This window comes from Vicia villosa, linkage group LG7, assembly GCF_029867415.1.
Source record: "Vicia villosa cultivar HV-30 ecotype Madison, WI linkage group LG7, Vvil1.0, whole genome shotgun sequence".
Taxonomy (NCBI): Eukaryota; Viridiplantae; Streptophyta; class Magnoliopsida; order Fabales; family Fabaceae; genus Vicia; species Vicia villosa.
This window is the reverse complement of record NC_081186.1, coordinates 100,444,558-100,466,125: the sequence shown is the minus strand read 5'-3', so window position 1 is coordinate 100,466,125 and position 21,568 is coordinate 100,444,558. Positions and strand designations below refer to the sequence as shown.

The 21,568-nt window shown below is 31.0% G+C and overlaps 1 protein-coding gene across 1 annotated transcript; it reads right to left on the bottom strand.

Moving 5' to 3' along the window:
* Positions 1-2,595: 2,595 nt before the first annotated feature.
* On the bottom strand, positions 2,596-5,095 carry LOC131618030 (probable polygalacturonase At3g15720). Its single transcript, XM_058889298.1, has 8 exons — positions 4,883-5,095; positions 4,668-4,802; positions 3,961-4,125; positions 3,611-3,818; positions 3,390-3,471; positions 3,158-3,266; positions 2,952-3,056; positions 2,596-2,818 (listed from the first exon to the last, which is right to left on the bottom strand). Exons 1-8 carry the CDS (start codon positions 5,033-5,035, stop codon positions 2,603-2,605), a joined length of 1,173 nt encoding a protein of 390 aa, XP_058745281.1. The 5' UTR covers positions 5,036-5,095; the 3' UTR covers positions 2,596-2,602.
* Positions 5,096-21,568: the final 16,473 nt, after the last annotated feature.

Genomic DNA, 21,568 nt, shown 5'->3' with positions numbered 1-21,568 from the left:
ATTGTTTTTTTTGTCGGACTTGGTCCGTTTTTGTGTATCAAAGTTGGAGAACCCTTAGTTCTCTCATTAATATATTTCTTGCTTACACAAAAAAAAAATATATATATATATATATAATATTGTAGAAATAAATTTAAATAAAACTACATCATTCATAATTAAATTTTCTCTAGAATATATACTTTCCCTAATTAACTTACTTTCTACAAATAATATTAAAATATATTACTAAACTATTTTATTATAAAAATATTTTATACTATGTTTTTTTGTAATTTTTTTAAATATATTGTTTTTAAACTGTTTTTTATTTCACTTATAAACATAATATTGTTCTATTATGTTTAACAGTATCTCTTCCTCTCTAACAGTGTTATATAGTGTAAGCGCCATTACCAACATGGTAGTGTTTTTATAAAAATAATAATGTTGAAAATATTAGTTTTTATTATTAAAACATAGTAATTTTTATTATGTTGTTTTAATTTTTTTTAATAATAATAAACCAACGAGACAGCATTAGGGGAAGCCAAGGATGGAATTACATGATGCAGCAGAACAAGTTCCAATGTACAAAGAATTTAATAAGGATCTACCACTAGTTCCATGGAGATCATTGTTCTACGGGAATCTGGTGAGGCCCAGGGCGAAAATTACTTTATGGATGGCGTGCAATGAGCGATTAGCTACAAAATCCAGGCTGCATCTGTTCGGGATGATCGATAGTCCAAATTGTTGTTTCTGCACAGAAGAAGAAACTCAACAACATCTTATGTTTGAGTGCAGCAGAACCAAAAGGATTTGGCAAAAAATTCTGATTGGCGTGGCTGCAACTCCAACACGGTTGGTGGCTGGAGTCAAGAAATTGAATGGATCATGAGATTTTCAAAAGGTAAAGGGGCGCGTGCAAAGATCCTCAAACTTGCAGCAACGGAGAGTATTTACGAAATTTAGAAGTATAGAAATGATATATGTTTCCAAAACAATGTACATACACAAAAAATAGAGGAAAAAGTTATAGATATGATAGTATATAGGGGGTGAACGAATAAGAAGTTACGCCAATACTTAGCTAAACTAATGTGTTAAGAGCTGAGACTTTATCATTAGGATTTCTTGGAGCTGGATCTTTTATGATCGCTTTGTACCTCTTGTTTTTTAATTAATCAAAAATTTCCATTGATTCAAAAAAATAATAGTTTTATTATAATAGAGAGAATGAAATATGAAACAAATGGAAGAAAATGGAGATCTGTTGGAAAATGAAGAGGAAGTAATAAATATATAACACAAATGGCGAGGGATTATCCCTCGCAAATTGTAAGCCCATTTTCAGACGCAACTGACACGCTGCACATGAAACGATTGATTGGACAAGTGCTCAGAATTTTGCGAGAGCTCTCCACGCAGGATTAACGTTCACATTTTTCTTGGGGCAATCCCTGTCAAAATATTAATTAATTTTCAGAGAATCTTTTAAGTTGGCAGTAGGTATAACATTTGCGAGGGACACCCCTTACTGATTATTTTTCAAATTTTGTGTTGTTAGGCCCTTGCAAAATGCAAAGCAGTAACAATTTTCAAAATTCAAAAATTCCTCCTTTTATTTTGTGAGGGGCACCCCCACACTGATTATTTTTTTATTTTATTTTTTTATTTGCATTTTACGACAGAATTACCTCCAAACAATGTCAAAATTTATTAATGGGTTATCCACCTCACAAATTCCCCTAACTGATTAAACTTTTTCTTGTAGTGCTCTTCCCTCTCTTTTCTTCAATGTTCTTACAAAACAATTGAAATTTAAATCTAAAATATTGCGAGTGCTGTATAATCATGTGTGAAATTTGATAGTTAAATGACCAATGGAAGCAAAGGTGCACTATAAAACATTATTGGGAGCATCTACAGAATATCAAGTTCACTTTTCATTAAACAACTTTACATTATTTATCAAAGCTTACTTTGAATGCAAAGGTTTAACATGATATATGCAATCAGATCTATGATAAGCTATTTAATTTTTTTTTTCCACTCATTTCTTCTTCTTTAATATCTTGTTCATATACTTTTCTACTCTCAATTTTTTTCTGTTTTAGTTTTGTTTTTTCTATTCCGAAATTAACCACCCAAGTTCAATCGTCACCTGTTGAAATCAAAATTTAAGAAAACCGAAACACTAACAGTCATGATTGGACATAAATTCTATAACTGTGGTTTTGTATGGATTGACATTTTTTCTCCGTCACCAACCGAAACCGACCGTTTCTCCACCCCTAATGTTATACTCTAATCAATATACTTGGCTTATAAATTTAAAAAAAAGACTCCAGAGAGTTTTCAATCAAAATATCAAATTAAAATGTGTTTGGTATAATATTTGATCTTATTCTGATTATCCAAACTAGTGATTGTATGAATGCAAGAAATTCAAATAATTAGTGGGTATAAAATATAATGAGAAACAATTTTTTTTGAGCAAGATATATAGATAAATTTCCTTATTACATTAACTTCATAATATTTTACAACTCCTATTGAAACAATACAAGTGATAAAAATTATGACATAACTTTTCACATAAAACAAGAAACTAACATTTTCAATTGCAATTGACTTTTGGAACAGTTGAGCCAATTTTTCCATGGAAATTTTGGCAGTAAGCCTGAGCCTCCTTTTTAGGTTGAGAAGAAACAATATTAATTTGATCCAATTCAACATTGAAGCAGCTCTCACACTTCAAATTAATAGCCAAGTCACTAGCAGAAGTTCCATTAAACCCATAAAATCTAACATCATTCACTTGCACAGCAGAAACCTAATAATTTCCACAAAATTCAAAACATAATTATCAATGTTATATTATCAAATCAAATTTTAGCAATAACACCTATAGTTGAAATCAAAAGATAGATATTATGAATGTAGAATCAAATGTATCAAATGTATACCTCCGAAAGTTTAATGCCGTAGTTTTGGTCTATAATTATTGCATTCTTAACATCTGTAAGTTGGATTTGTTCAAAACTAATCTTCCTTGCATAACCCGATCCACCCTATAAATAAAAAAATTTGATGAAGTGAGAGATGATTATAGAAAAAAAATTGAATATTTTTTTCATACATCTAGAGCATGATGTTAATATTAGTTACTTACAGGAAATGTCTTAATTCTAGCTCCATTTGTAGTATTAGTGAAGTTGCAATTTTGTACATGTACTTCTTCAACTATCTCATGAGAATTATCTTTACCAAGACTGCCAATGCTGATCAATTCACACATTTTTATGAGAATTTTCAAATATCAAAATAATAAAATATAACACTTCATAATCCTAAAAAAATCATATTAAGTTTAGAAAAAATATGTATATATTAAAGAAAATAACCTTATTCCATGGCCAGGGCCACAAGCGAGGCGAGAAGCATTGATAAATGACGAGCCGCCGTTAATAGCAATACAATCATCACCTATATATAACAACGTCAAACGGTTTTAAAATTATAAACATTTTTTTAAACGACTAAATATATCGGAAAAAAATTGATCCAAATACAAAAGTACATTAAAGAGAGCAAGAGAGATATAACAAATATAAATTTTGCTTACCTACTTCTATGGCGGAATCTTCTATCAATACATTTTTAGATAACGAAATGTCAAACCCATCAGTGTTAGGACTATCACCGGGAGATTGAACGTTCATGTGAGTGAATTTTACATTGTTGCAACCATTTATAGATATATGACCTCCTGGGCTATTAGTAATCCTCAAATTACTAACAGAAAGATCATTGCATGAATGGAAAAACACGCTCTGCACCATTAACATGAAATTAAAATAATTCATGTATTTAATCACTTAATATCTATATTTTGCGACTAAATTATTATAAATTTATTTTTTTTATAGGCAGAAAATATGAAAAAACATAACATTTATGTTATAGTAACCATACTGTAGGCCTAGGGCACTTTCTGCATTGCCACCAAGTAGAACCTTGGCCTGTGATTTCCCCTATGCCATTGCCATCAATCGTGAGATTGTTTATGTATTGGATCCTAATCCAATATGACTTATCCTTAAATCCATCCTGGGGAGGTGCAGTTATTTTTCCTTCAAGCTGCAATATGTATAAGATAGGGCAAAATAAATAAATGGACATGATAAGAACAAATGTATTGTAGAGCAAGAAAACCAAAATTTCTATTAAAAAAAAAAGTGACTATATTATATACATACATATTAGATTTTTATGAGATTTTTATCGTACATTTCGCCAAAAACCAAACCAATCTAATTGTTGCAAATTAGTGTGAATTAAACCGAATCAAATTTATTGGTTTGGAATACTGGCTCGGATTCAAAACTGCACCAAACCATTAGAAAATAGTTTTTCTTAAATCAAACCATTTGTTAAAAAATTAATCTATTATACATTTTTTTTAATTTTAATAAAAAAATTTAAATTGTTTTTAGCCTTTTTTTTAATTTTCAATTTCAATTCGGATTTGGCATCAATTTCTGTTCAATTTATTTATCATTTTGTTCAGTTCAATATCTATTTATGCAACAAATGTTCGGTTCTCTAACGAAACATAATAATTTGATTATTTTAACTTCAATTTAATTTGATTTTTTACTAGTGTTTGTGTGAGAGGATACCTGAATGAGAATACTTTTGGCCTTGCAATCACCACTAAGTACCATGTTGTTCACCAAGTATAATTTGTTTTGTGGTATAAGCAAGGTTGATGCACCTTCAGCTCCACAAGTATCACTCCATGCTTTTAAAAATGCCTACATTAATTCATTCAAATTATAAAAAATTAAAGTTTCAAATGATATTAAAATAATAGTTGAAAAATGCATATTCATACTTGTGTATCATCTGTTACTCCATCACCACGAGCCCCATAATCAATCACATTGTAGATATTATTCTTTGTTGGAGCTGCATTGATATTCCACCTATCACTTAAACAAGATGAAACAAAACCAAGAATCAAAATACAAAAGATTAGAACTTTCATATTTCACTAGAGTGGGAGATATATTTTGTTTTAGAACAAAAAAAAATCGTAGCAAGATCTTTTGTTATGGTGATTTGTGAATGGAGATAATAGTAGTGTAGGGGTTAAATAGAAGCTTAACTGGAGTATATTTAATTATTATTAATTAAGAAATTATGGAAGAAAAACATATATAAGCCAAGTTTTTTAAAATGTTATCTTTATAATAAGAAAGAGTATACCAAACAAAAGTTCAACGGGACATTTTCAATGGCACCAAAAGTTTCTGATTTATTACCATATGTGTTTATAAATTAACTATTGTTTGCATTTTATTCTAAAATAAAATAAAATAAAATAAAGGGATGCAATCAGTCAGAGAAAGAATATTCTTTTAATAAAAGGTTAAATATTGAAAAGGAAAAGAGACACATGAAAATAAAAATCAAAGGGATTATACCAAGACACTCTCAAAAGGAAGTAAATATGAAGAAAGAAAGAAAAAAAAAAGGCAACTCAGCCTATTGTTTACAAAGTTCTTTATATATCTTTCATAACGTACTTTCACCTTGGCTAAAGTTTTTAACATGATAAAATATATTTATTTAGGCGCTTTTCTTTCATTTTTATTTTTAAGTCATTTTTTATCATAGTCAAAGTTTCCAACTGTGGTGAAAAGTGGTGTATGGTCATGGGTTTGAATTTCAGTACCACTAGCATATTTGTGGTTTATTTATTTTAAGTCATTTTTAGGCACAGTTGGAATTTTTAACTGTGGTGAAAAGTGGCGTCTAGACATGGGTTTGAATCCTAAAAACAAGAGTTTTATTTATTAGGGTTAAATATGTTTTTGGTCCCTATAAATATAGCGGTTTTCAACTTTAGTCCCTCTAAATATTTTCTTCAATGAATGGTCCTCCTAAAAAATTTAATTTTATCTTTTGGTCCATCATGGCAAAATCGTAGCTAAAATTGTCTATAATTCTGTCGCTAAATAAAAAACCGTCGCTAAAACTGTTGCTAAAACTGTCGCTAATTGTAAAAACCGTCACTAAATTGCATTAGGGGACCAAAAGTTAAAATTAAAATTTTTAGGAGGACCATTCTTTAAAGAAAATGTTTAGAGGGACTAAAGTTGAAAACCGCTATATTTAGAGGGACCAAAAACTTATTTAACCCTATTTATTATTTATTTTTGAGTCAGCTTTCGCCACGGTTGTGATTTTCAACCGTGGTGAAAAGTGACGCCTTCCTATTTCCAAGATATATAACGCTCCATGTTCATTCACTTTTATCTTAGACGAACTTCTACCTCCAAACTTCATCTTCCATTTATGAAACTTTATTTCTCCGTTAAACCAAACTCGAAAACATCATTTCATCCATAAACGAAACTCAAAAAAATATCATTTATTTCATTAACAATATGTTTCAGAATCTATCATTTATTCTCCAACTTGAACGAGACTGGGAAAACATGGATTCAAATTGCCAATGTTTGTTGTTGTTATTGTTTTTTCTTGTTATTATTTTTGTTGTTGTTGTTGTTGAGATTTAATGTTTAACAATATTATCAATTTTGTTTTTGTCCTTGTAGTTGTTGGGATTTAATATTTAACGTTTCTATTGATTTTGTTTGTTGTTGTTATTGATGTTTGTGAGATTTCATGTTTAACGATTCTATTGGTTTTGTTTTGTTGTTGTTGGTGGTGGTGGTGGTGGGGGTGGTGGAGTTATTATTGTTGTTTTCGTTGTTGTTCTCGTTGTTCTTGCTCATGTTCTTGTTCTTGTTGTTTTTGTTCTTAGTCTTATTCTTGTTGTTTTTGTTCTTAGTCTTATTCTTGTTGTTGTTCTTGTTATTGTTGTTTTTGTTGTTATTGTCGTTGTATTAGAAATATTTAGTATTCTATATTATGATGGAAGTTCTAAATATGGTCAGTCAAAGCATGTGGCAAAAATGAAAAATTAGGCTGACTGGCTTTTCATCACGGACAGAACTACATAGTGGACTAACTGGAATTTTACCACGGTTGGAAGTTACAACTGTGGTGAAAAGTGGGCTGACTACATATCACTACGGTTGTTTATTACAATCATGGTGATATGTAGTGCGCTTTCTAGTTTATTCCCACAACCGATTACACAGTTGTTGTAAGTATCTCACTTACTACCACATGCTACTTTACCACGGACCATCAACTGTGGTTATATGTCTTTCACAACTGTTGTGAAATATGTAATTTGTAGTAGTAAGAATTGTCCCCTAAATTAGCCCCCAAAAATCAGCACACGTATTTCATTCTCTATATATGTGCGAAATAAATAAAAAATGAAATGTTAGACAATATGTTCATACACCGGGACCACCTCCGCCTGAGCTGCTAAGGAATCGAGTCACCCTTTAAGAGAGCTTGATGACTAAATGGAATATGTCTCAATCCACAACTTTGACCATGATTTTTCTCTAGCAATCTCAATGGCCTTCAGAACTGCAGAAATTTCAGCATGTAAGGATGAGTGAAAATTCATCGGGCATGTAAAAGCCAACAGCAAATCACCAAAATTGTTCCTAAAAATGCCACCACATTCGGTTGAAAAAGGGTGAGCCACAAAGGAGCTGTCAAAGTTACATTTAATCTGACCCATGATAGAAGGTTCCCACGCAACTTTTTTAACAGAGTAACACAACGAGGTCTCACAACAACAAAAATATCTTTCAAAATTCTAAAATCCTGAATAGAGCAGTAGTTGGCTTGAATAAAATTACTACCTGTTATAGAAACCAAATTAGATATGTGAGATATTGTACTTTGAACTTAAGTTGTTGATGCTTGGCTAACTTCCTGGTTTACCAAATGACTTTGATGGAGAAATTTATAGAAGTCTTAATAACTAGCACACTTTAGAGAGAAGAGCCATAATGAAAAGGAGCCACAGGTCCTCGGGACTAGAGATAGGAAAATTTACATTAAGCTTTTTGGCTAGCAACCTCCAAATCTTTGTAGCCAAAAAGCAGTGGAAGAAAATGTGATGCATTGTTTCTACCTAATAAAAAGAAGATCTTGCATCTAGATGCCATGTGACAACCTCTGAGCTGGAGAAAATCGCCAGTGGCCATTTTATGGTGCATTAGCCTCCATACAATAAAAGAATTAGAAATAGAGGGGGGATATCCAAGGCCCACGTGTTCACGGCCCAAGAAATTTTGCAAGAAGAAGGGGTTTTAAGAATGTAATCTTCTTTAAGAGAAAGGATCCCAAAGGTAGCATTAGTCCACACTATTTTATCAGAACCCCCATCAAAAAGAGATGAGTAAACTATTTGGAAAATATGGGGAAACCAGATATGCCAAGAATTCGAAAAATATCTCCGCCCACTCACCAAGTAATCAAAGAATTTTGCACTAGTATCAATTGAGTGTGCTTCCGAATCATCAGCTTAAACCTCTTGAAGGAAAGACATACCACACCAAGAATATCTCCAAAATTTGATGATTTTGACATGTCCTAGAAGCCATGAGGTATTGTAAAGGAGATTTCCAAACTCTAGCTTCAAGTTATTCCAAAGGGAAAAGAAAATGTGATGTTTGATGTGACCTTGATGCCTTAGAACTCTAGCCTACATAACACAAGCCCAAGGTTTTTGGCTACTTAACAGGTTCTAGTAAAGCTTCAAATTAGTGGAATTATTAAGATACGTGAGGGACTTAAGCCTTAAGCCACCATGAGACTGAGGCTAACAAACCTTCTTGGTATTGACATCACCACTCAAAAGAAAATTCCTAGCAGCCTTGTCAATGAGTTTGATAAGGGAGACTGGCCAAGAGTACACCATAATAGAATGGTTGATTTTATTTTTTAAATAGAGGAGATCAAGGTGCATCTTCCTGCAAAAGAAAACAAGGACCCTTTCCAAGTGCCCAACTTGCAAATCATCTTGTCTGCAATTGGTTTGAGATAAGAGGTAGAGCTGTGAAAATTGGCTACCCAGCCCATTTATGGCCAGCTCTGATGGGTTTGGGCTTTTTAGGGTTGGGCCAAAAAAGCCCTATTGTAATATGGGCCTCAAAATTACTACCCGAGCCCGACCCTAGATGGGCTTCGGGCTACCCGGCCCTAAACGGGCTTTTTTTAATAAAAAAAATAAAATAAAAAAATCCATTATATTTATTATAAATTAAATCAAAAATTACATTATTTTAAACATAATACATTTTTAAGTACTATATTATCTTTTATAAATACTATAATTTGTTTTTAAATACAATACTTGTTTAAATTGTAGAAAATAATACTCAAATATTTCATATAAGAGAAACTAATAGAATATGAGGAAATAATGTTGATTATATTAATGTATAATATTTAATAGAGAAAGATTGAATATAATAGAAACAAAATTTAGTGAAGTGAGAAAAATCAATGTTTTATTTTGGAGTAACACAATATAAAAACTAATATAATTTTTTAAAATGTATAGTTGTACGGGCCTTATAGGCTACCCATGGCCCATAAGGGCTAGCCCTAATAGGCAGCAGGCTTTTTAAGGCTGGGCTAAAAAGCCCTTAAAATATGGGCTCCAATTTGAAGGCCCAAGCCCTATGATTTTTCGGCTCGGGCGGGTCGGCCTATATGGGCTAGCCCAATTTGACAGCTCTAATAAGAGGCCATGACTCTACCTTTAAAGATAAGGACTCCAAGTTAATGGAAAGGAAGGTTACCTCTAGAAAATCTTATGACGTTATAGATAAAAAAAACAATTATCTTCTAGAGGACAGGGAGCCAGCAAAGAATATGGACTTAGAAGTACTAACAGACTGCCCTGATGTAATGGAGTGTTTTGAGAATAGGGTCTCTAGAGAGATAATGTGTGAGTTTGTGCCTTTATAGAAAATAATAATATTGTCAGCATAAAGAATATGGGAAGGAAAATCAATTTGTCTTATGGCCATCATAGGCTTGAAAGCACCAGAGCTGATAAGCCTAGCAATACTTCTACTCAAGACCTCCTCAACAAGGCTGAAAAGGAGGGGAGACAAGATATCCCCTTGTCTAACCCCTCTGAGACAGTATAAGAAGCCATGAGAAAAGCCATTAAAGCCAATAGAGAGCTTAGAAGAAGACAAAGTAGAAGAGATCTAGGTGCAGAACTTTCCATTAAAACCAAATTGAGTCAAGACCTTTATCAAGAAATCCCAGTTGAAGGTATCAAAAGCCACAAAGAACTCCACTTTGAGAGCAAGATTTCCATCAAGTGATTTAGAGTCAAATAGGTTGATTTCTTCAGAAGCCAAGCAAATGCACTCATGAATGTTTCTATCATGGATAAAGCCTCTCTGGTAAACAAGAATCAAGGACGACATAAAGCTAGCCATCCTTTCAGCTAAACTCTTGAAAATTATTTTGAATTTGAAGTTTGCAAGGGCTATTGGTTTAAACTTATTCATACACTCAGACTCCTTGGACTTAGGAATTAGAATGATGAGTTTTGTGTTAAAGTTGGGAAGTAACCATTGAATATTTAAGGATTGCCAAGCTGGTTTATAGACATCACTCACAATGATGGCCCGATAAGTTTGGAAGAATATGCCTCCAAAGCCATCTGTCCCAAGAGCACTGTCTTTATTAAAGCAGGGTTTGGTTACAAAAAACTTTGTCCAATCTCAGTTCAACTAAGGCATGGCCATGCCTACCATTAGACCGAGTTAAGTAAGCACCTTTGTTAAGAAGAACAGATCCACTGGTGGAAGTCATTTATGGAAGCACTATAGGGAGGGTAGGATCCTCTATGCTCATGAGAGCCAAGTATGGCATTAAAGTATCCTTGGAAACTCCAGGAGTGGATGGAATTGGAAAGAATATTGGAGAATTTAATTCATAAATATCTTCTTCTTAAGTAGCAAGTAGAGGAACCATGCTGGTCAGAAGTGTTTATGATAAAAGGATTAAGATCCAGGGTACAGATTATAACTGACCCAAAGGATTACTTGACAATTGGCCTTATTGTCAAGGAATCTGATTAGAAAGTGAAGGAAAGATGTTGGTCAAAAGTGTATGACAATAGGATTAAGATCCAGGGAATAGATACACGAAAGGTTTGGCAGGTTGTTTTGTCTGATGTTGGTGGCAAAAAGTTTTAGACCTAAGTTGTGAAGAAAATGGGAGGTAGTTTTCTAGACTCATTTAAGGCTTTTCAAGGAAGGAGAAGTCTATTTTTTACTTTTGTAGAATGTTTTTTAGAGCCAATATTATAGGGGCATTGGTTAACCCTCTAGCATTCTGAAAAATGCTCTTCATAATTGCTACCTATTAGGACCAGCTTGGGGTCTAATGAGGTAAGTTGATTTGGATAGGGGTTTTTCCTAAGTTTTTTCTTTTGTAACTTACAAATGACAATTTGGAATTGAATATTTTATGCCTCAATTCCTTCATAATCTTCAGAGTTATCATCCTAGATCAACAATATTAGCCCATGTCATTTGGAGAAACTGCTCATTTTTCTTCTGAGATTAGACATCTTTATCTTCCATTACTTGGGTGGCTTCTATAAACTCTGGTCCATCATATTTGTTACTTTACAAAGAGTCATCTGGTGATTGAGGGTTCAGTTCAATGTTTTCAACATTAGCATCAGGGGCGCCTGGGCCTATTTCTTGGTCAATTTCAAAGGGTATGCTTCCTACCCTAATGGTTGGATTCAATTTAATTGGAACCAAAATGAAATGTTGTTTTCTAATATGAATTGAATATTTTCTGCCTCAATTCCTTCATAATTTTCAGAGTTATCATCCTAGATCAACAATATTGGCCCATGTCTTTTGGAGAAACTGCTCATTTTTCTTCTGAGATTGGACATCTTTATCTTCCATTACTTGGGTGGCTTCTATAAACTCTGATCCATCATATTTGTTACTTTACAAAGAGTCATCTGGTGATTGAGGGTTCAGTTCAATGCTTTCAACATTAGCATCAGGGGCGCCTGGACCTATTTCTTGGTCAATTTCAAAGGGTATGCTTCCTACCCTAATGGTTGGATTCAATTTAATTGGAACCAAAATGAAATGTTGTTTTCTAATAGCACTGGTTTCCCCAACCAATCTTTCATTTTGATTTTTGTTACCAGTTTCCTCCACTTCTACTAAGGGTTCATTGCTTAGATGTTTGTTAACACATAAACCTTTTGGTTTAGATGTTTGTCCATCTATAGTTCATCAGTTCCACATTTCCTTCTATTGCAAATATGATCTTGGGCCTCTAGTATTCCTCAGAAAGGCTATGGATTCTTACTCAAACCAGGGCAGGAGTATAATGTACATCAAAGGGAACAAAGTCTCTAGACCAGGGAAATAATTTTAACACTATCGCATTAAGGTTCCAAGTTCTTCTGTCTCTAATTCTATGAACACCTTCTAAGCAAGTAAATAAAAACTAAAAAAATCTTTACCTAGAGACGTGACTCTTTGTTTTCCAATAGACTTCCACAGAACCGCAAGCTTTTCTCATAAGATGACCACCGTGAGCGGAGTGGTTCCTTTAGGCCAGATGATTCGGCCATGCAGATTGTATTTGCAAACTTCAAGCCCTAAGAGATATTCATCTTCCGAATTGGTGATTTCTAATTTGTCTCCTTTCAGGCAAAGAACTAGGAGCTTACTCGATGGAATATTTCAGACATTTGTTAAGGCTTCTACAAAGGATTTCGAGGGTGTTAGTATGGTTAGAGTAGGAGAAGAGGAGGTCGTACGTTTGGGATTAAGTTTTGTTTGGATTTGTGGTTGAACTTCAAGGAAAAGAAGGTTGGTGATTGAAATTCCAAAGCAAGGATTAAGGTTGAGGATGATTAGGTCAACAGCAATCTAAAATCCCTAATTGCTAGAGCATTTTTTTCTTTTTTCTAAAGAAAGAGTATGATAACAACAAACTTGAGGAAAATATATTGTTTCTAAACATGGATAATCATTTATGTATAAACTAAAAACATATTTAATTATTTCTTAAATGTTTAATAATGTTAATCAATTATAATTGGTATTTTCAACAAAACGTTAGACTTTGTTTATAACTATTTATAAAGTTACATACTCCATCCGTCTCACAATAGGTGTCCTCTTTCCTATTTTTATTTGTCTCAAGTCCATTTAGAATACCAATGTGATATTTATTATTTCTTTCCACTAACTTACCCTTATTTATTGTATTTTAATTTATTTAAGTACTTCACTACCTATTATTAATAAAGTTATTTTAGTAAATGAGACTCATTTTATCATTGAAATCAACAGAATTAATCATTTTCTTAAAAAGTGTAAAAATCTCTAAGAGGACACCTATTGTGACACGGAGGGAGTATATGATTTTATTTTCGAAGAATATCAAGTTCGATTCCTGGCGGAAACAACGTTTGGCCAGTGCACGTGCCTCCGTAGCACGAGCCGAATTAGTTAATATATTGTGTAGGTCGGAACCGGTGCGAAAGCAAAAAAAAATGATTAACTAAACCGTATACCTAAATTGAATTGCATTAAACTATAAAAATAAAAAACTAGACTTAATTAAATGGTTAATGAATTGAATCACATATTATAAATAATTTAGTTAACCAAACTTAAATTAAAAACTAGTTTAAACCATTAACTAATTGTTTTAAAATATATTATTTAAAAAATTTAATAAATATTTTTTAAAAAATAAGTTTTTTTCAAAAATAAAATAAAAAACTTTATGAAAATGAATAGATATATTTTTCTAAAAATTAAAAATAAAAAGGGTTAATAGCCATTTACTCCCTGTCATATAAGCGGGTTTTGATTTACCCCCTTTAAGAAAAAACAAAACTTCGAAATTTTGGGAAATTTTGAAATTTAAAAAAAAAACATTTTTTTTTTGAAAAAAATAGGTTTTCAAAATTTTAAAAATTTTTATTTCCTAAAAAAATACTTTTCTTAAAATAAAAATGACTGGAAATAAAATAATCTTAAAATAACAAAAAAAAAACATATTTTTTCTGATTACTTATTTTGAAAAAAATTTCAAATTTATTTTTTTCTGGAAATAAAACTTTATTTTAAAATTTACTTTTTTCCCAAAATAAAAACGTTAATTTTTTATTTATTTATCACTACCGATTTAGTCTGATTCGGGGATCAGTTCTGACATCAAATAGTTCGAGCCTCCTTCTAATTGAAATTGCAGCGGATCGAGTCTCCTCCCAATCGACTAAATCAATTAACGATTGGTAAAAATAAAAACGTTTAATTATATGGTAAATGTATATCAAACATAAATGGTATCTTAAAAACGTTAGACTTTAATTATACTATTTATAAAGTTACAATATATGTTTGATTATTATGTGCGCATATCATAAACTAAAAAGATATTTAATATTTTTTTATAAGCAATGAAATTTATTAATAGGGTGGAGCACAAATCATACACTCTCAATAATTACAAAATCAACTATTAAAAAAGTTGATAGGCGGATTGCACTATGGTATATAATTACAGTAAACATTTGTCAGAATTCCTAAAACGTTCTTAAAAAGATACTTAATTATATGGTCATTGTTAATCAATTACAATTAGTATTGCTTATTTTAAAAAAACTATACAATTGGTATCCTTAAAAACGTTAGAATTTAATTTATAACTATTTATAAAGTTTTATATATGATTGATTTTGATGTGCATACCATAATTAAAGTTGGTCTTAAAAAACATGATTCTGCTTAATGAAATATAAAAAGTTGATTAATAAAGTTATGAAATTGGTTAATAGACTGCCCAGACTTTTAGTATGTATGAAGTTGGTTAATGAAATTTAAAATGTTGGTTAATGAAATTATGAACTTGGTTAATCACATAATTTTGTTTGTGTACCCCTCAATAAAAACAATAAAATAATAAAATATGTATTTTTTTAATTTAAAAATATATATATTTTTATAATATTTTATTGTTCACTGTATTGATGAACATTAAAATACGATGTAGGTGTATGAAAGTGAAGTAAGAATAGCATTTTTCTTAACATTTAGAGAGATTCTAAAAAAAAAAAATCCCCTTGCCCCTTCACTATTTATCATGGTTGTTGAGAGTTTAAGTGGCGTGTTTGAGAGGGTTGTAGACCTTGACCTCTTTAAAGCGTTACTTCACTGTTTATCATGGTTGTTGAGAGTTTAAGTGGCTTGTTTGAAAGGGTTGTAGACCTTGACCTCTTTAAAGCGTTACTGAAGTGAACAATGTAAAATTTCTTGACCTAACTAGTTGTGTTTTTTTCTAAAATGCACTAAAAACATTAAAATATGATAGTCATTCCAATTGTTCCTTACGACCTACAGTCATTGCAAGCTTCAATTCAAAAGTGAGGAAGGTGTGTTTCTAGGTGTTTGTCCTCAACATAAGTGTTTTAAATGTCTCAACAGTTATGATAGAATCTTTATCTTCAAAGATGTGTTCTTCACTGAGTATAAATTTTTATACTCACTAGTACAAAAAGCACACTAGATAACTATTTTTTACTGCAGTCACACAACCAACTTAATATATGTTCATTAGACGTCTTTCATTTTTTAGTTACATATTAATTTTTATACTCACTACTACAAAAAGCATATTAAATAACTATTTTTTATTACGGTCACACAACCAACTTAAGTAATATATGTTCATTAGACGTCTTTCATTTTTTTTTAATTACATATTACCATAGTCACAATTAATAATCGTTGTGATAGGTTAACAGTGACACGCTTCAAAACTCAACACATACAATTTTTGTGTTTTTTTGTTATTAAAATGGTTTATTCCCTTAATTTCTAATTTAAAATAAAAATTAAAACATTTTCATCATGATCCTGGTTAACAACCGTGGAGAAATATCAGGACAAATTACCACGTTTGTTTTCAACAACCGTTATGAAATATATTACCTATATAAGCTAAGTTAATTCACTTTGAAACAGACTGCGTTGTAATGTGATACTCTAACTTCTCTCGTCTTGTCTCAATCTCTCAAAACTTCATCCTAACATTACAAAACTCCAACTTAACTTCTCAAACTAGTATGAATCAAGGTAAGGTGACTTGAAACAAGTAGATAGCTCATATCTTTATTTTTATTCTCCATGAATCACTACTATAATAAATACATTTAACCTAAGTTGGATATATGGTGTTACATCGGTTTCAAATGCGATTTAATGAAGGGCGTCATAAAAGTGTGCGACTTTACCTCTCAATTTTTGTTCCACCGATGGGTAATGTGTATAGATCACAGGTTTGATCCCCATGGAGATCCTTTTTAATGTTTAAATGGCGAAATCACTTTTCCCTCGGTTTCAACGTTTAACTGGTGGGTAAAACACGATTGAGTTTAATAAATCTAATGGTGGATTATTTATTTCACTAAGCCCCAACTTAACATATAACTTCTCAAATTGGTTTGGAAAATAATTATATGAAAATTATGTTATATTTGAATAACAGTTTATAGTAATCAATAATTTTCTAACATCCTATAACTCATCATTCATCTCACATTCTTGAATGGTTATAATTTCTTCAATGTTTCGAGTTATTTATTCAACACTTCTTTTCTACTAATTCATTCTTGAAAGCATAGAATTTGATGCTTTAAAAAATGAACATGTTTAGAAGAAAGTTGAACGAGGACTAAAATTATTGGTAACCATATAAGAACATAAGATGAATGAGGAGTTGAAAAATGGTAGAAAAACATTAATTCATGTAAGCTATGTTTCAAATACAATATATTTTTTCATATGATTATACCCAAAATTAATTTAATAGGTTATATGTTCAAAGAGGGGTTAGTTAAACAAACAATTGACATTAGATATAATAAACTTCACTGTATTTTCTATCACCATAAAATGTGCTTTTGACATGTTCGACGGGACAAGATGAGAGCTGCACAAATAATTACAAAAACATACTCTCAATCAGTGTTTTAAAAACCGGTTCAGACATCAAATCGGTGAGGATACTGGGTCACTAGTTTATTGGTCGAACCACTGGGTCACTGGTTGAAGCGTATGTCTAAACCGGGTTAAACCGAATAACTCGGTTGAATAGACTGATCGTTATAACAAAATTATATAGATATAAAACTTGTTGAACCGGATGATTTAGTCTCTATAAAATATAAATAGCACTTAAATTTTATGAAAATATCATATTAAAAATAAATTCTCAAGTTCATAATTTAAATTCAAATTTTAAACATAAGTATCACTCATAATAAAATAGTACAAAATTACAGGGTATAACTAAATTACAGGGTATAACTGCAAACAAAGTTTAATCGCAACATAATCTAATTGAATAATTTATAATAAAATAATTTCGTTGTTTACTAAATTTAATTTAAGAAAGGAAAAACTGTTTAAATATTGGGATCTCCTTCTTCAATATCAATCATCGGTAACAAAATCAACTGCATCTACAAAAAAAAAAATTATTTTAATTTTTCGTTAAAAATAATTAAAACAACGTCGCTTTAATTTTTTAAAATTAAAAAAAATTTAAAAAATGCATTTAAACCGCCGGTTTTAGCGGTTTTGACCGGTTCACACCGGTTCGATGACATTTCCGATCCAGCTATTGAACCAGACCGGTTACCTGTTCGGTTCCCGGTTCAATTGGTCCGATCGGCCGGTCCGATTTTTAAAATACTGCTCTCAATATCAACCTCAAACTCAAACTAAATATCTACAACTAAACTACAACATATATTTTTTCATAATTTTAGGAAGTAGAACAACTAAACAACAAAAAATATAACATCAACAACTCAAAAATAGCAACTTACATTAAACAACAACTCAAATACAACAACCTACATTAAGCAACAACTCAAAAAAATAATCTCTCAACAAAACTACAAAAACATCAACAATAAACCTATAATATTAATCTTAGTTTAAACAACAACAATAGGATTAAACCTCTAGGGTTTCGGGTCTCAACAACAACAACAACTACTATAACAAACAATGACAACAACAACAAACAGACAATAACAACAACAAAAACGTTAATGTAACATGAGTAGTGATGTTTAAAGTACATGATATGTGAAGGGGAAGTGAAAGAAATGATTTAGGCCTTTCATTTTAGTAAGTATCAAACGAGATCCCTAAACACATATCATCTTCATATTGAGGATGATATATGCTTAGGGCTTTTGTTGGTTAGGGCTCTTTGTTAGGGTTATGTGTGTTTAGTTTTAGGTTTAGGCATGTGAAATTGAAAGCTACAAGCTAAGCTATATACATCAGCGTAAAAAAATTCGTCTCGGTTGAATACCATAGCCGAGGTAGAAAAGGCTTATTTTTTTATTGAGAATAAAATATGTAGGAAGGCGTCACTTTTAGTGAAATAAAAACATAAACTGAAGTTGTTGGGATTCGAAACATGCACCCTTAATTAGTTTACCCCTCAATTTTAAACTAAAATCAACGAAATAGATTGTATATTTTTTAATGGAAAAAAAATATGGCGCGTCCAAGAATTATACCTTAATTTTTCTTTACGTTGGGTAAAATCGTTGTCATAAAATGTATTATTTATAGTAGTGAATATTTTTAAGTAAAGGTACATACGTGAAACATTTTATGAGTTATGATATCATGTTGTTGTTGTTCAAAATATTAGTCTTATTTATCTTGTTTTTATTGTTCAAAAGCTACGTCTAATATTTTTCTTTGTCCAACATAGGATTTATTCTTTTATTGTTGTTAAGATAAGATTATAGATTTAAATTATTGAGATAAATAAAGTGTTTAAGTTATTATTGAGGTTAGTTTATGATTTTGTTCATAAATGTTGTTGTTGTATTGTTTGTTCACAAATGGTTTTGTTTTGTTCATAAGTTTATAATTTAGTTTAAATATTTTTGTTGAAGTATGTTGATATTTTTGTTGAGGTATGATGATAAATGTTATTGTTGAGGTATGTTTGATAAATGTTGTTGTTTGTGTTATTGTATGACGTGTTTGCATAAGTATGTTAATGTTTATGTTATTGTTTATGATATTGTTAATATTATTACTTGTACATTGCATCTATCATTTTTTTCAGCCAACATATCCTAGAAGATTAGTTTATTATATCCTATGTGATTAGAGTGTTTTACCAACCCCTCATTTAATATATAACCTTTCAAATTAAATTAGAAAATAATACTATCTGGCCTCCATTCATTTTTATAAGAGACAAGTCACTTTTTAGGTTCATAGAATAACCAATGTATTTGATCTGTTTATAGATGAGATATATTGATTATTCAATAAACCTAAAAAGTGAGTTGTCTCTTATAATAAGGAACGGGGGTAGTTGTATGAAAAAATAAGTTATGTTAAAAAATAACTTACATTAATCAATGTTTTATGAGCTTTCTTCAGCGCATTATTCGTATGTCGCTCTTTAATTGTTAGAATTTGATTTGATACTTGTAGTTCTTCAACCAACACTTACTTTTATACTAGTTCATTATACAAAGTTAATACTTTTCATAATGAACTAGTAAAAAAGGAAGTGTTGACTGAAGAACTACAAGCATCAAACTAACTTCTAACAGTCAAAGAGTGAGATATGGATAATGCGTCAAAGAAAGCTCGTAAAACATTCATTAGTATAAGTTGTTCTTCTAAAATAACTCATTTTGTCATATTATTAATTTTTAAATCAGATTGAACGATAATATGTTTATTGACCAGTTGGTGAAATAAGCATTCCACATAATTTATAATAAACTTAAGTGAACATATAACAACAGTTGGTAGTTATAACCATGGTGAAAGGGTGTATGTTAAGTCTTTCACTACGATTGTAACTTTCAACTATAGTGAAATGTTGAAAAATCTCTATAAAAAAAATCGCGTTGGGTAACAATCATCTGACCTTCATATTTTACTACGTTAATTTCTACGATTGTAGTGATAATGTTTCGCGCTACAAGGTTTTTACGATGGTTACCAACTAGTGGTGGTAAATAGGGGCCATACTACCACACTTTATGTTACCACGGTTCATCATCTGTGATGATATCCCTTATTCAATTATAGTGAAAGACCCTTTTTGTAGTAGAGACTCCTTCATGTTTCCTTCTAAAATAAATTTCTTGCACTCTATCAATCTAATCTCCTCCCTAATTATGACAAAACCATGTAGTTCTATTGTTAACTTTCTCTTCCTCATATTTCTAGTCCAAACATTCCTCATATGAACCAGCATTAGAGTTACACGAGTCTGGTCCCTTCATGCCTAATAACACAAATTCTAACTCTAGGACCAATGATATGCCACTTTCCCTTGAGACCTCCAATGATGTTCCATTATCAAATATCAACTCACAACATTGTTTGTTAGGCCAAACATGGCTCTCATTCTTATTATTCAAATTCATGATGTGTCTCCCATGAACTTTTACCAGAGGTATTTAAGGGAACAACTCACGTAATGTGAGAATTTCGTATTATTTTTTTGTGAAATAAGTCATTAAGTACCAAAGTATTTAACAGAAATATAGAACTTATCAATTCTCCCCAACTTACCTTTTTTTTATGCTCCATCAAAATTATCACATGATTCAAAAAATTATGCATGTGTTTTTTTACAGGTTGACTGACCTTGGATCAAGAGTTTTTGAAATTGTAATTATGACATGGTGTTCTTTTTCACATGCAAATTCATAATCAATATCATGACAATTCATGAACCATATTATACATATGAATGTTTTTTCTTGACCAAAGTAAGATTTTAAAACAAGTTTAAATCAACAGTTAATAATTCGTCAGAATCATGACCTCATTGAATATATCTCAATGGTTAGTGTTTTCTTAATAAATTCAGACAATACATATATTATAGTAATACTTTGTATTTTTTTCTCAGCATTATCACAAAATATAACATCAATCATGGATCACTAAGGTCTTTCTTTAGGTTATAACGTGGATGGGCTTACAAAAATATAGGTTTTTTCTGGATTCAAAAACCTAAAGATAAGAAAGCATAAGGTATTTAATTTCACATATTTCTCCTTCTTTATTTCCACTTTCTTACAACCATTCTTTTGGTGCCTTTTTTCTTTATGCTTGACTTTTTTATTTTTTATTTTGGATTTTTGTCAAAGCATTTTTCTTTCTTTTTATGCACCAGTACTATCTGAGTTTTTCTTTGAAACTTTCGCATTTTCATTTTCTCTCCGACTTTCATTTTTGCAATACTCTTGCTTTTTTCTTTCTCTCCTTTCCTTATGATAAGGTGGTGCGTTTTTTTTCTTTTTAAATTTGGCTAAGGGTTGTACCTTTGAAAGAACAAAATAATTTCTCATTATACGGCTCAAAGGGGTTTGTCAAAGGATTCTCACCTTCACAAGGTAGACTTTTTATATCAAGTAATTTTTTTACTCAATACAAACAATACCTGGATCATATCCATGACCTTCAAACACATTGAGTAATTAGCAAGACTAATGCAATGTTTACTTAGTTATTATGCATTTCTACTCTCAATATTTAGTAAA